The 17,307-nt window shown below is 35.9% G+C and overlaps 1 protein-coding gene across 1 annotated transcript in view; it reads right to left on the bottom strand.

Annotated features, from left to right (window-relative positions):
• LOC138711652 (procollagen C-endopeptidase enhancer 1-like) overlaps window positions 1-8,442 on the bottom strand; it is a 1,452,145-nt gene extending 1,443,703 nt beyond the window's left edge. The window contains exon 1 of the mRNA XM_069842784.1: window positions 8,358-8,442. Within this exon, the coding sequence (XP_069698885.1) occupies window positions 8,358-8,381 (24 nt within the window). The 5' untranslated portion in view covers window positions 8,382-8,442. The remainder of the gene's footprint in view (window positions 1-8,357) is intronic.
• Between the last annotated feature and the right edge of the window lie 8,865 nt (window positions 8,443-17,307).

Consider the following 17,307-nt stretch of genomic DNA (forward strand, 5'->3'; position numbering starts at 1 on the left):
GCAGCGAAACTCCGACATACAGTTTACAACCAATATCTTATATCAAGAAACAAATACGACAACAGACACAACAAAACTGGAATACTAGATGGACGACATGCACAACCGGATCATTTACAAGAGACACCTACTTCCCAACAATCCACGACCGACTCAAAAACCATCACTTCAAACCTACTTTCGCAGTTTCTCTCTGGACATGGGAAATTTGATACTTACTTCGACAGATTCAACATTCCAGCAGACATCGACTCTACAGGGTCCTGCGGCGAAGACTTTCACAGTGTGAAACACCTTCTATTTGACTGTCACTGGCCTTCTATGCCCAAGGTTGCGGGTTCGATCCCGGGCCAGGTCGATGGCATTTAAGTGTGCTTAAATGCGACAGGCTCATGTCAGTAGATTTACTGGCATGTAAAAGAACTCCTGCGGGACAAAATTCCTGCACATCCGGCGACGCTGATATAACCTCTGCAGTTGCGAGCGTCGTTAAATAAAAGATAACATTTAACATTTATTTGACTGTCCTATTGTTGAAGCAAAGAGATTTCAAATAAAGACACATCTTCTGGATCGCGACACCGAATATAGGACTCCACTATGTGAAGTAATCAAAAAACTTTGTTGCTACAGACAATTTATAGACTTGCTAAAATTTATCTTCAAAAGACTGAAGATACATATTTCACCATTATCTGTGTAAAAATGAGTAGTATAGATAAGTAGTATACCGTAGAACAAAAACTAAAACCCTAGCATACCGCTTGGTGAATTAGGGTTCTTTTCCACGGATATTTAATAATAATAATAATAATAATAATGATAATAATATAATAATAATAATGATAATAATATAATAATAATAATAATATAATAATAATAATGATAATAATAATGATACTAATAATATAATAATCATAATATAATAATAATAATAATAATGGTACTAATAATACAGACGTGGACAAATTATTAACAAAATTGACGATTTTTATGATAATTCTGTTTACAAAATTTGACTTTTCAATTTACACTACAGTTGACAATTTTTCATATTTCTATCATTATAGTTGACAGAAAAATGCAAAAATGTCGACTGTAGGTTAAATTGAAGAGTCATTTTTTGTAAGAATATATAATAAAAATCTTAAATTTTGCTAAAAATTTGTAAATATACAAAAATTTCAACTGCAGTCTAAATTGAAGAGTCAAATTTTGTCAAAATATGAAATAAAAATCTTCAGTTTTGCTAATTATTTGGAAATATCCAAAATGTGAACTGTAGTCCAAATTGAAGATTCGAATTTGGTAAAAATATACAGTAAAAATCTTCAGTTTTACTAATAATTTGTAAATATACTAAAATATCAAATGTAGTCCAAATTGAAGAGTCAAATTTTCTAAAAATATACAATACAAATCTTAAATTTTGCTAATAATTTGGAAATAACGCAAAAATGTCAACTGCAGTCTGAATTGAAGAATCTTATTTTGTATAAATATATAATAAAAATCTTCAATTTTGCTAATAATCTGTCCACGTCTGTATAATAATAATAATAATGATACTAATAATATAATAATAATAATAATAATAATAATAATGATGATAATAATAATGATAATAATATAATAATAATAATGATGATAATAATATAATAATAATAATAATAATAATGATAATAATAATGATAATAATAATGATACTAATAATATAGTAATAATAATAATAATAATAATAATAATAAGTTCGGAAATTGTTACACGAATACGGTAGTAAATCTAGAAACAATATTGTATGTGAGATGTGGAATAAAAACTGAGAATTTAATATTGGAAGATCAGAAAGGTTGTATTAAAGGCTGTGGAGAATTTGTGTATATGCGGGTTCGCGTGGGATGGATAGAGAAAAGTGAAGGACAAGAATGAGCTTTAAGACTTTAGGCACTGAAAGATGTGTAAATATTAGAAATCTTTATATAAATAATAATCATAATATTAATAATAATAGTAATAATAATAACGAGTAATAATAAGCCTTAAACTCTCTTCAGGGCAAGGGTCTCCTATTTACGTAGGGGGTGGCTGGGTTGTTTGCTAACATGGGGAGCAAGTCCGTGAGAGTTTGGGTGATTTTCCTGTATGCCTTAGGCCTAGTTTTACAAAAGCCACTCGTCACGGAATCGAGTAAAAAGAACTCACTCTTTTATTATTCCTAGCAACGGTAACATAATAAATATAACTTTACATATCAAATATAAACATAGCAACGGTTTGATTTATTTGAAGGTGTTAGATAAAATACCTGGGAGCAACAGTAACAAATATAAATGATACTCGCGAGGGAATTAAACACAGTGTAAATATGGGAAATGTCTGTTATTAACCGGTTGAGAAGCTTTTGTCATCTAGTCTGCTGTCAAAATATCTGAAAGTTAGAATTTATAAAACAGTTATATTACCGGTTTTTTCTTTATGGTTGTGAAACTTGGACTCTCACTTGAGAGAGGAACATAGGTTAAGGATGTTTGAGAATAAGGTGCTCAGGAAAATATTTGGGGCCAAGAGGGATGAACTTACAGGAGAATGGAGAAAGTTACACAATACAGAACTGCACTCATTTATTCTTCACCCGACATAATTAGGAACATTAAATCAAAACGTTTGAGATGGACAGGGCATGTATCATGTATGGGCGAATCCAGAAATGCATATAGAATGTTAGTTGGGAGGCCAGAGGGGAAAGACCTTTGGGGATGCCGAGACGTAGATGGGAGGATAATATTAAAATGGATTTGAGTGAGGTGGGATATAATCATAGAGACTGGATTAATCTTGCTCAGGATAGGGACCGATAGCGGGCTTATGTGAGGGCGGCAATGAACCTTCGGGTTTCTTAAAAGCCAGTAAGCAATAATAATAATAATAATAATAATAATAATAATAATAATAATAATAATAATAGTTTTATTTTCCACTCAACCAGGATCAAATCACATAGTACAGAAAAATACATACCATTATACAAATATTAACTTAAAAATAACAATAAACATAATAAACGTAAGTAAGTTAGATAAAATAGTAAAATTTAATACTTGAATATTTGAATTGAACTTCGATAACTTTAAGAAGTTGGCAACAATGGTTACAAACCATTTCGTAAGTTTGTAGAAGGAGATATAAACTGCAAAGGGACGAATCCCTAGGTCCTACTTATACAGTGCAAGGTATAAATCATAGTTGCTCCGCTGCTTTCGAATAGAAACGAGAGTTTTTGAAAAACAATTGGAGAACGCAGAGCGCAGTAATGGACCCTCCACCCACTCCCAGCCTCTTAAACCAAGAGCCACACAGCGCAAGGAAGAGCTCTTAAAATTCCGGACTAGCAACGGATAATTCCCATTAGCTGCCAGGGTTTGTGATGGACGATGATGGTTTCTTCTTTTTTCCTCCATTTTCTGTGCACTAAATTGAATGTAAGTACACGGGGAGAGTGGAACTGAAGACAAGTCCGCAAACCACAGCTGTGTACAGATGTTTAATTAAGCTGTGCAAGAGGATGTATAAAGCTGACTCTTCATCTGAGAATCCTCTTACATCACAAAAAGCTGTTTGATATTTTTATACTTCAAAGTTAAATCTTCGCAGCATCGTTCTCTCTTTCTAGACACTTGGTCAAAGAGGTCAAGACCAAATCAAGTGGAGATGTTTAAACTGCATTCTAATCTTCTTCTTTCTATTTTTTATCATCATCCAACCATTCCAGTTGCCACGGATGTTACATTTTTACTATTTTCAAACTCAATATATTGAAAATGAAATTACTTCTGTCAACTTTTATTATTAGAATCAATTTAGAATATCAGTATCATTTTGCAGAAAAAAAATTGTTTGAATAAAATTTATTGCTATTGCAGAAAATAAAGATCTTCGGTTGAGAATACAGCGATGTTCTAATTCATACCTGCACAAACAGCGCTCAACGAGCGCGCGCGCTCCTTCAGAGTGGGAGAGCCGTGTTTACCGCTCGCCGAAACGGAGAGGAAGATACGTCAGAATGACATAGACTTGCTATAGGTAGAGGAGAGGGAAACGACCACTCAGTTATCTAGTGGAGTGCAGTGTGTAGGCCTATTCTCAGTAACAGTTTAATGTTGCTTTTCTACTGCTACAGTACAGTATGGAGGAATCTAAAAGACGGAACATAACATTTAACATTTAACGATTTACAGTTCGAACTTATTGATCCTCAATGTGAACTAAGGGCTAGATCGTTTGAATAATACTACTAGCCTGGTTGAGTTCTACAACACTGAACATTAGCAATAATATCCACGACTACACAGGCTGGCTGTGAAAATGATTGCTATGTTTGTCTCAACATTTATATTTGTGAGCAACTGTTTTCTACAATCAACTTTAATAAAGGCAGACATCGAACAACTGTAACTGATATTTCAATACGATCAGTAGGCTACTGTTCCTTTCAGCTGCCAAGAGCATAAAACCTCGTTTTGATATACTGATAAATAAAAATATAACGAAATGATAATGTACATTTAAGTAGCTATAGAATTTCTATTATTTCTGTAGAAATAAATATTTCTTTATTAATTAATAATAGTCCAAGATAGTTTTGCAAACACTGAACGGGAATTCATTTCATAAACACTCGTAACAGTACTTCCTTTTGTGTTTATTTTGTACGAGATCACCCCTTCTTCCAGTCCACCCTTATACAGAGCGCAGCTAATATCTGCATTCCGCTCATGAGCTGTGAGCCGGCTCGGAGAGCGCAAACCTTGTGCGGGCCTGTTTTAATCGATGTGCCGCCTGAATTTCGTATGGATGTAAAAATTTAAGTCGAAAGAGCAGATAGGATGGAATCATTAAAATGACGAAATTAACGTGTAGTAGCCTTAAAACTGTCGTTGTTGTAACAGCTTTTAATTCCAAAAACACGTTGTACAACCGCTCCATCTTCCCATGATGACTAAATGGCATTGTATTGGTAAAAGTATATTGAATGTCTAATAGTATGTGATGAAGTAATTAGCTTACTAGAGGACGGATGTTGATGAAAAGTCATGTTCTTATTTTTCACATTAGAATGATGCCTATTAATATAGAAATCCTTTCTATGTTAATATCAACGTAAAAAAAGTAATTTCTTATATTCCATTTTTTGGAGTTTTTAATCTAATAGTTCATTTTTATATTCTTTTCGGAATTTTGTGGTCATTTTTAATACTTTGAAGAAGTTTTAGATAATTTGGAATGTATTTTACTTTCTTCTTTACCGATAGGTCTGTTAAATCATTTTCTAACCAAATAGGTCATTAGTAATTACCTACTGAATAAGTGAATAACAGTGAAGTTTGAGTTCTATAGTTTGGAACAGACTCTAAAGTCCATCCTTCATTCCACTGAAGGCTTCACTTCACACAATGGAAGTAATATAAAATGCTTGACAGCAGCTTAGTTTAAGTGAAAACTTTGACCTCTACTATTCTTTTGTCGGTACGAGGGTGTCTTTAGAATTTATGTTTGGAAGGGGGGAAACTTTCACCATGTCCTGCACAGGATGTTGTGTACTCAACATGGTTCGGAAGGGATGTCTACTGTAGTGAACAGTATTTTTAACACAAAGATTGCAAGAATGCACGCTGCTCCCACAATATGTTTCGTCATTCACACTCCCTCATCTGGAAGATCTGGTAACAAAAGTGAAGCACGGAAGGAGGAGGAGACGGAGAATAAAGGCACTGATACGGACCACACCTGATTGAAACATATTGCAAACTCTCTTTAAAATCTATAATTTTCCCTTAAAACCTTAATTTTGTTTCATGTTCTTTTCCTTTATCTTAGCCAAATTCCAGGAAGTTGCCTCCTCTCTCCGAGATTTTCAGGGCAGTCATTGAAACAAGGTGACTAATTTTTAAGAAGTTGTGGTGCGAGTACGGTGGATAGTATTTAAATGTAATTTTCTTTTAATTTTATGCAATTTTTCCATAAGTTTAAGGGCATTTTAATGATCATTTTAAGTAGATTTTTAGGTCATCAACATCCGCCCCCTAGACTAATTACATAGCCTATACAGAGTGATTCACCCACACATAACAATCATTTACTTCGAAAACTCCTCAAGGGGGAAGAAATTTTCTCATGAAATTTCGGACAGTGTATGGGACCGGTGCCCATCCAGCATCGTGATGCACTAGGGGAGGTATGATAGGTAGCGAAAATCCAGTTTAGCAAACCAGCTTTAACGGCTCGGGGGATCATCGTGCTAACCACACGATACCTCCATTCTGGTTGGATGATCGTCCACCTCTGCTTCGGCCGGCTGGTCGGACTTGGCCCTTCAGGGCTGTAGCGCCATGAATCTACTTTTTTTTACTTCGAACACTAGTGCATTAAAATTTTCGAGACAAAAATATTTGCAACTAAAGCAAAAATGAACTTTCAATTGAGCTGGATTTCATCAATCAGCCCTAACAGGAAGTAGGGTCAGTGGCGTATCACTTTAAAATCTCAAATGGGAGTCGGGATCCTTGTCAAGTTGTGAAGTTCTTTGTCAATGATATCACTAGTTTGTGCTTTAGTTTTCTTGCACTACTTCAAAACACTATTTAGCTCACTCTTTATGAAGTGCTCAAAATGATAATTTAACATGTTACCCTAAACTGACAAATTTTACGAAGTATTTTAATCAACCATGATTTTATTTTAAACTAGCCGTACCCGTGCGCTCCACTGCACCTGTTAGAAATAAATATAAAGTAATTACATAATTAAAATAGGACGTTTGATCCAGGGAACATTCGTTTTTGATAGAAGGATAAATCGTTTAATATGTTACTTACTTTAAATTGTATTTAAATAATTTCAATGCAGTCATTTTGGTCCAGACAGCAATCATTTGTTGCAAGGACAAATCCTTTAACATGCTTCTTAATTTTTATTACAGGCAACCATAGTTTAACGATGATTGACATATCATTTAGTTTTAATGTGTATGCTTCATATTACTTGCTGTAGGTTTCCATTGAATTAAGGTAATAACTTAATTTTAACCCCTGTTTTCTACGTCTTCAGTAAATGGCGCTTGGCCCACCACGGTTCTGAACCCTTCAAATAAATTAAATAGTGATACAGCATAAACAGTGATATGTAATTATATTTCTTTCTTTCGAAAATGTAAGAATTCACGATCTCCTATGTACCATTGCCATGGAATGAATAAATGTGTTTTTTCTTCCTACTCAAAAATTTTATATTTTGCACATAAAAGTTACTGCAGGAACAACAACGCTATAATCTGAGGTGGTGGTGAAAATGTATTGTATCGTTATTTTAAAATTCTTGTATATCCTTAAATTTCACTCAGAAGTTATTGTAATAACATTATAGAATTATGTCCATCTAGAGAAACTACACTTTCCAAAGGTGAAATAATAATGAAACAATTAATTAGCTTTCGATATTACTTCATACAAACACAGAAACATTCTGTGTAGGCTATGTTTAATAGCTTTCGATTGTTGTTGTCCAAGGCCCCTTATAGACGAAGTCATTTGTTTCTATTTCAATACAGCGCCTTAGATGGCGTTGTTATTGTAATTTTAAAACTCATTTATCTCATTAAATATCAGTCCTATCAAAATCTTGTATAGAATAACACTTATAGGAAATCATTTTTAAAGAAACATTTATTATGTAACATTTTTCATGAAAATTAATAATAAGGGAGATATTTCGATTTATTTAATTCAGGCCCCCTTATAACCCCCCTTTTAAATAAAGTATTTTGAATGACATATAGCCTAAAATCTATGTTACAACGAACTTAATTTATATTCTAATTTTCATATAAATCGGTTCATCCATTATCACGTGAAAATGTAAAAAACATCCAGACAGACAGACATACGAACAAAAATTTCAAAAAAGCGATTTTCGGTTTCATAATGGTTAATTGTACATGTTAACACCAATTATTTTTGGAAAATCGAAAATTACCAGCAAAATTTTGGCTACAGATTTATTATTAGTATAGGTATGACCTACGTTTTCGGCACTATCGCTTATAATGTTCACAATGTAATGTATTTTGCTTATTGACTATTGCTTATATAGGTAAGTTCAGGTGAATCACGCGTTCATCAGTTCCTATTAACGAATACGGTAGCAGACTCAAAAAAATTCAAACGTTCACTGTAGTTAAAGGTTAAGGGTTACTAATTAACAGGAAAACATTTTAAACACTCAGAATTCTGAGTAAACACGACGCTAATAAATAACAAAAAGTATCATGCAGCATTAAAAATGGTGCTGTGATATTCTCCTACCTCCATCACATTATCCCCGCACATTGTTTGACGTCATCGTGTGGGGAAATCTCCCATGATGCACCACTGCGCCCAAGTCACGGCCTGCAAATAATAAAAAAAGAATGTAACTTAACGACTGTTGCATAGTAACGTAATTTCGTCAATATGTGATTATACCATTCATACTTTTCAATGTACACTGAAAAGAGCAAAAAAAAAATTAATTAAATTCCATTATAACTCTGGCAACGAATTCACAAATTATTAAAAATAATAAAAATGTACCTCAAACAAAATTTTTGAACTCTTCATCAAAGCACATGACATATAATTTCATTTATACGGTTTCAAAGTCAAGTAAATGAACGCAGAACAGGTAGGCTAAAAAGTAACTAAGGATTTATGAAATACTTTATCGTGTGAAACGTTTCCACTTCTCGTGTCTGATTTTTCGGTTAAATAAAGACAGACTTAAAGATCAAACAAATACTAAAACAGGCACGATGGCTACACACTATCCAATAAATTACACTAGACTCTTGCTAATCCGGCCCTCAGTAATCCGACGTCCTAGTGTACTCCCTATCACTTCTACTGTAATATGTAATTTTCTGAGGAATTTGCTCCAGTGTCATGCGTTATGCTGTATTATACACGTATATACTTACATATACATGCGCCAGCCATGTGTGGATCATTCTGATTTCGATTTAAAAGTACAAGTGAAGTGATTGACGAAGATTATAGATTTATATTTAATAATATTATGTAAGCACTCTCAATAATCCGGCACCAGAGTGCTGCAGAACAGCGCTTACAACCGGTTTATATTCGACCGGTTGCAGGTCAACCGGCGAGGTTGGACATTCGTTCGAATATCCGGCATTGAAGCGGTTGCGTCTGGCTAGATAGAACCACAGATATAGAGGACAGAATACCAAGCACATTTCACAATACAGGAACTCTCATGACATTTTGTAACTATACAAATGGAGTAATTGAAGGAAATTTACTTTTCCTAATTAAAAAAGGGTTAGCTTGAAATTCTTAGGCAAAATATTTGGGCTAAGAAGGATGAAGTTACAGGAGAATGGAGAAAGTTACACAAAGCAGATGCACGCATTGTATTCTTCACCTGACATAATTAGGAACATTAAATCCAGACGTTCGGGATGTGCAGGGCATGTAGCACGTATGTGCGAATCCAGAAATGCAAGTTGGGAGGCCTGAGGGAAAAAAACCTTTGAGAAGGCCGAGAAGTATATGGGAGGATAATATTAAAATGGATTTGAGAGAAATGGGATATGATGATAGAGACTGGATTAATTTTGCACAGGATACGGACCGATGGCGGGCTTATGTGATAGCAGCAATGAACCCGTGGGTTCCTTAAGAGCCGTAAGTAAGTTAGCTTGAAACAGAGTTATAATTGATTGGACACTTTGGTACATTTATCTTCATAACTAATATGTAAAACAACTAATTGATACCAGTAACAACGAAGGAAATAAGAGTAATGCATAGATGAAATCTGACGTGTAAACAAATACAAGAATAAAATAAATTACAATTACTTACAAAAGAGAAGAGCAAATATGTACACACTTACTATTGTAACGTTCATACTTCAAACTCAAAATATATAGGCTACCTCTGAAAGAGTAGTTGTTAATATAGCCTATGTCTTTTAATTATTCTAAGTGGATGTATTATTATTTCTCTAATAAATCTTTTTAGTGAGATAACAAGTTAGCAAAAATAAAAGCACTCTCAAGTCTAATGATTGTAGTTTCATAATGCATGCTTCAATCAATGAGGAGAGAGGAGGAAATATCATTTGATACACGATGATAATCGCGTCTTTGCAACGATTCTTGGAACTCCTGGATGGCTCAATATTATCTGTTTTTTTATTTCAGTTGGTTATTTAACAACACTGTATCAACTACTAGGTTATTTAGCGTCGATGAAATTGGTGATAGTGAGATGGTATTTGGCGAGATGAGACCGAGGATTCGCCATAGATTACCTGGCATTCACTTTACGGTTGGGGTAAACCTCGGAAAAAACCCAACCAGGTAATCAGCCCAAGCGGGGACCGAACCCGCGCCCGAGCGCAACTTCAGACCGGCAGGCGAGCGCCTTAACCGACTGAGTCACGCCGGTGACTCCTAATGATTTTAACAACATTGTTTATACTTTGCGTTCTTCACTGATAGCTTGACATCTGAGTACTAAAAACGAATAAATTCCGACTATAAAAACTGATTTGCATAGGAATATACGTACACAACAATATACAGGTTGTTAAAAAATAATGTTTACGACGCTTCAGGGATAACAGAGGAGGTAAAAACAAATATCTTTTGTAAGTGACAAAACTTTGGCAGATGCGTCGTTTAATGTGTAGGCCTACGTAAGTGTTAGTATAATCCATGAAGAATAAGACCAATTGTCGTTTTAGAGGTGGTGTTGAAACTGCCGTCCATTGAAGGCATTGCACGACTGGTATCTTCGTACAATGAAGTGTCTGCAACGCTAAAAAAAAGGCAGAAATTGTCTCTAATAACATGTGCAGCTTCAACAACATGAGCAACTAAGTCTTCTACGGTATCGATCGGTGTCTCATACACAAAACGTTTCACGTCTCCCCACAAAAAGAAATCCAGTGGGGTTAGGTCCGGTGATCGAGGTGGCCACGTTACCGGCCCACCCCTGCCAATCCAACGATCGGGGAATGTAGCATTTAGGTGATTCCTGGCACGACGATCAAAGTGTGGAGGGGGCACCGTCATGCTGAAACCATATTCGTTCTCTGATGTTCAATGGGATATTTTCTAAAAGTTCTGGTAGGACGTCGCGTAGAAAAGAAAAATAATTACCACCACGGAGACTGTTAGGCAACAGATAAGGCCCTACAAGATGGTCGTGCACAAACAGAACTAGCCAGTGTGTGTTGTGACGGAAGTCAAGTCATCTATCCTTCAGGCCATCTAGCGGCAAAACGGCGCATCTGCTAAAGTTCTGTCACTTAAAAAAGATGTTTGTTTTTACCTCCTCTATCATTCCCTGAAACGTTGTAAACGTTATTTTTAATACCCTGTATTACGATGAGACGGAGTAACAACTTTGTCCGTAACAGAACCTGAACCCGGGATCTTGTTTCCAACCCTATGTAAAATATCCACATCCATTCTCCCCGCCCCACGTTCAGCTAGACAACGTATAATCTAAAAACTGTTCAAATATGTTCGCCGTTACGTTTTCCATTGTACTGGATTCTAACAAGGCATTACGAGCAAATATCAGCAATAAAAGCTCGAAGCCTGGCCTTTCACATATAAATCCAGGGGCATCTATCACGGAGGCAATAATCTCGCCAGCAGAACTGACGTACGTAAGTAGGCCATGTTATTGATTTGGGATCGTAAACAAACATGTGCGGCAATATCTAATGTTTCACTGGAGTCATCGGGGGCAATTGCCAGCACAATAACGCCATCCATCATCCAGACGGTCGGCCAACAAAAAGCTGCATTTGTTTTACATCAGTCTCATTTCAATCAAAAAGAATTAAATCTCTCTGTTTAAAAATTCATTGCACGGCATCTTTCACTGCGGTTCACTGGCAGAGCATACGCCTCCCACAACCGAAACAGCCAAATTGGATTACCCTCCACAGGTGACACGAAGTTCCTGTGTACACGCCACACAGGTGTACAGAAGACAGGTAAAGATACGAGGATCATTTCATAAGTCATGGCAGCTGTATTATATCAACCAATAAAACTGCATGAATAGAAATTCTCTATATGCGATTAAAAGTCACTTCAGATAGCCGACCCGGGTTCGATTCCCGGCGGGGTCAGAAATTTTATGGCGGTGCACAACTTCTAATCACTAAGGATGCTATGCATAGACATTTCGCTAGCCCGCGCTACGAGCGTGCTAAACTAGCCCCGGCTATCGAGTGATTACTTGTACAGGATTCATATCATATCATATCGCTAACACTGGTTTATGAATACGAAAAACATTAGTTCGCTCATCATCCACCGGAAGCCCGCGCTAAGAATGTCTATGAATCTGGCGGCGTGCTATACAACAGGAGCAGGAATAGAAATTTTATGCAACAATACGTTGGTAAAACAAATGAATCTGTTAGTAATTACTAGTGCTTGTCACTTGCGACAAATTTACCGATCCAGATTTATGCAAGAGAAATAACTAGGTTTTCACTTATTTACTAATTTGTCGCTAGTAAAGTTAGTAATTTTACCTACATATATGCAGAAGGGCTGGAACAAGTGGACAGCTTCAGATACTTGGGGCGTACTGTAAGCAGTAACATGAGCTGCACGGGTTCGATTCCCGGTCGGGGCAAGTTACCTGGTTGAGGTTTCTTCCGGGGTTTTCCCTCAACCCAATTGAGCAAATGCTGGGTAACTTCGGTGCTGGACCCTGGATTCATTTCACCGGCATTATCACCTTCATCTCATTCAGACGCTAAATAACCGAAGATGTTGATAAAGCGTCGTAAAATAACTTGCCAAAAAAAAAACATGAGCTGCTATCAGGAAGTCGAAAGGAGGATAGGAATAGCCAAGGAACTTTTAATAGAAAAAGGAGCATCTTCTGCGGACCCCTAAAAAAGATCTAAGGAAGAGACTAGTGAAGTGCTTTGTGTGGAGTGTGGCATTGTATGGGTCAGAAACATGGATATTATGATGAGGTAAAGAGAAGCGAATAGAAAAATTTGAAATGTGGATATGGAGAAGAAATTGTATGCAATAATTCGTTGGTAAAACAAATGAATCTGTTAGTAATTACTAGAGCTTGTCACTTGTGACAAATTTACGGATTCAGATTTATGCAACAGAAATAACTGGGTTTTCACTTATTTACTAATTTGTCGCTAGTAAAGTTAGAAATTTTATCTACATATATGCAGAAGGGCTGGAACAAGTGGACAGCTTCAAATACTTGGGGCGTACTATAAGCAGTAACATGAGCTGCTGCCAGGAAGTCAAAAGGAGAATAGCAATGGCAAAGGAAGCTTTTAACAGAAAAAGGAGTATCTTCTGCGGATCCCTGAAGAAAGAACTAAGAAAGAGACTAGTGAAGTGCTTTGTGTGGAGTGTGGCATTGTATGAGTCAGAAACATGGACATTATGATGTATGTATTTATTCACATTGCAAATGGATAAATACCCGGTGACAGTGGTAACTAATTACACTCAATAATGACAATTAATAATAAACACAATTATTAAAAACATAGAAATTAATAATAATACTAATAATAATAAATACTAATATTAACTAATAGTAATGATAATAATAATAATAATAATAATAATAATAATAATAATAATAATAATAATAATAATAATAATGAGCATCCGAAATTAAACGAAGCACGATCGCTGAAAATAATATTTAAAGTAAATCTAATTTGTATCTTAACCCTAAGTTCGAACTAAAACTCACGAGTATCATATGTTCATACATGCACAAGTACCTTTCAGCAGCACACTCATTTCGCTGTGAACTCACTCACTGCACTAGAACTGAGACACATTTCACTGATACTATCCTGATTTCACTAACACTTAAAAAACAGTTCGCTGTTCAAATACTTTGCACTACCACTATAAACTATAAAGCTTCACTGACACAAACACACTTCACTTACACAACACAATTCACACTTCACTGATACAACACTTCAATAACAAAACATCAATTACACCCTTTAAATAGTGTGTATAATATACTACCGTCTATTAGTAAAGTCCTTAAGCCTTTTTTAAAATACATTTTTGGTTATTGGTAAAGCCTTTAGTAAGTCTGCAGGTAAAGCATTCCAGTCCCTGATAGTACGATTGAGAAAAGAAAACTTTCCAGTGTCCGTCCTCTGTCTTCTTTCCCTCAATTTACATGAGTGGTCATTCCTTGAAGAGTAATTTGGCGGCTGCAACCTATTTTTTATTTCTCTCCAGGCAGGCTAAGCGAAGAGAAGCGAATAGAAGAAGTTGAAATGTGAATATGGAGAAGAATGGAGCGTGTGAAATGGTGTGACAGAATAAGAAATGAAGCTGTATTGGAAGAGTGGGTGAAGAGAGAATGATGCTGTGGAATTATTGGTTGGGTCACTGGATGAGAAGAAACTGCTTATTGAAGGATACACTGGAAGGAATGGTGAACGGGAGAAGAGTTCGGGGCAGAAGAAGATATCAGATGATAAGCAACATTGTATCATATTCTGAGACTGTGCGGTAGGTAGAAAATAGGAAATATTGGAGAATGCTGGGTTTGCAGTGAAAGACCTGCCCTTAGGTAGGACACTATGAATTAATATGCCATTTTTAATCTTGCGTACACTACTTTTAACACTTGAATATAATTAATTCATTAACTAGCGGACTTACTCGTGTTAATTATGTAAGTTTGTGTGGCTTACAGCTGTTTCGGTGCTTCATCACACCATCCTCAGAGCTTACTAGATCTCGGCGTCATCTCGAACTTCTCTGCCTGTTATGTGGGTGGGTTTGATTGATGAAAGGTGTTGAAAAGTGGAGTCAAATAGTGTGTGTACTGAAAAACATGCAAAACACAACACAAACACAAGAACACAAGAAATACATCACACTAACATATGAAAACAAAAGCACACATAAGATCGCATCTTCATTCAGAAAGCAGAAATACAACATAGCATACAGAACAGAAAACACACTACAAAGACATCTCAACACACAAAAAACACAAACAAATAAATACGACCACCCAGGTGTATACAAACTCACATGTAATAGTTGAGACAAGTTCTACATAGGACAGACAGGCAGATCATTCCAAACACGCATCAAAGAACACATTAAAGCAATAACCAGAGGACACAATACATCTAAATACGGCGATCACATAACCAATGCTAACCATACATACAGTAACATAAATGCGGACATGGAAATCCTACACATACAACCCAAGAACCAAAACTCAACACACTAGAACAATACGAAATATTGAAACACACTAAAACACAACCCGATCAAATTCTCAACACACAGATCAATTACAGTACACACTATTTGACTCCACTTTTCAACACCTTTCAACAATCAAACGCACCCACATAACAGGCAGAGAAGTTCGAGATGACGCCGAGATCTAGTAGGCTCTGAGGATGGTGTGTGAAGCACTGAAACAGCTGTAAGCCGCACAAACTTACATAATTAACACGAGTAAGTCCGCTAGTTAATCAATTAATTAATATGCAGCAGGCCCCTGGATGTAAGACCAGCGCGCTAGCATGGGGACACAGAAGCGACACTGAATTTCTGGTTAAAGAAATATAGAAATAATACTGCATTTCTTCTGAAGTCTTCGTTTTGTCCTCTGTATTTCTAATGAGATCTTCCTTTCCGATACGAAATAAAAGTCCCATTTCTCCATGAGTTTGCACGCTGACCCACTGAACTTGTATACGTTTGGTTTAGTTTGAGGTATGTTACAAAGGCAGCACAAAACTTTGGAACACCTCTGCTAGGAAATTTAATTTAAAAGCTTTGTTGCATATAATGAAAAATAAAAGTAGACTGTGATGGATAGCAAGAGAGGCTGAAGAATGCGCTGGATTGCAATGTGGCCCGTCATCCAGCGCACGTGTGAGTAATTCAAATCTAATGTTACAAAACCCGACGCTAACCTCACTCTGTCATTGTGCGTGGTATTATGTTGTGTCCCTTGTTTTTGCGATGAAGCCCCGGCTGGGTCCATGTTTCAGTGACTGTACATACTTTATTCTAACAAAACCTTTTCCAATAAAAACCGAAATGCAGTTTGCAGCCGCAACCAGTTAAATTGTACCAGGATTGTATTTACAGGGCATTGTTACATGGGATGCAGTGCAATCATCTGCTGGGATATGATGCGGTTTGATGACATTATCTTAAGGCAAAGTGCGAAAAAAGTGGACATTATTATTATGCACTATGTAATGTTGCAATGTGAGCTATGCAAAGGGAAATGACGTACAGGGCATGTGATAAGTAGATAACTCAAGCGAAAATGACAATAGACCTATGATATACACAATAGTAATATGCGTTACAAGAGCGGTATGTCGACGTTTTCATGGTCGAGGAAAAGATTGAAAAAGCGAAACGTAGTTGAGCTTTTTTAATTTCCGAGAACATGAAAACAAACATACCGCTCGTGTATCGTACATTATTTTGTGCGAAGATCGTTTATTACATACCTGAAAGACGAATTTCTAATTAGTTGCAATGAAATCTCCATGTTGGTTTCTGTTTAATGACGGCAACTTCGGAAAACCAAAATATCTTTCTTGAACATTGTTGCTATAAAATGTTTTCTGAGTTTCCTATACTCCAGCAGGCTGTGATATACGTCTGTCTTTTTTTCCCCCCCAGTCTATAAATGCGAACTTAAAACAAACGGTAAGGTTATGTAATGATTTATTATTCATTTTAATATTTTAACAATATTATTTATATAACATATTGCAGTAATAACATCCGCATCTGGAATCTTGTTGATTTTTTCACGGCTTCCTTAATGTTACTTGTATCAGGAACACAATAAGTTTCGTGGAGTAGTAGACTTTACTTAATTTTTGCAAATATTTAAAAACAATAAGTAGCATTGCAATTTAGGTGAAATTGCAGTGGTAAGTTTCCAATTTATAATTATTACTATGTTAAACGTTTCTAAAAATAATATGTTAAAAGCCTAAAGCAGTAAAATGAATGTCGCGCTTAAAGCGGTAAGAAGAGGGAAATTGTTATGTGTGTTACGTTGGAATACTGAATGTGGTATTTCACACTTACCGCGTATTGGTTCTGTGCGGAAAACAAGCAAATACGCACGATCTCGCACAAAATAATATACTATGAGGTGCGACATACTATGAAGTGATTATGCAATATGAAATTAAGTG

Source organism: Periplaneta americana, chromosome 13, assembly GCF_040183065.1.
Source record: "Periplaneta americana isolate PAMFEO1 chromosome 13, P.americana_PAMFEO1_priV1, whole genome shotgun sequence".
NCBI classification, from domain to species: domain Eukaryota; kingdom Metazoa; phylum Arthropoda; class Insecta; order Blattodea; family Blattidae; genus Periplaneta; species Periplaneta americana.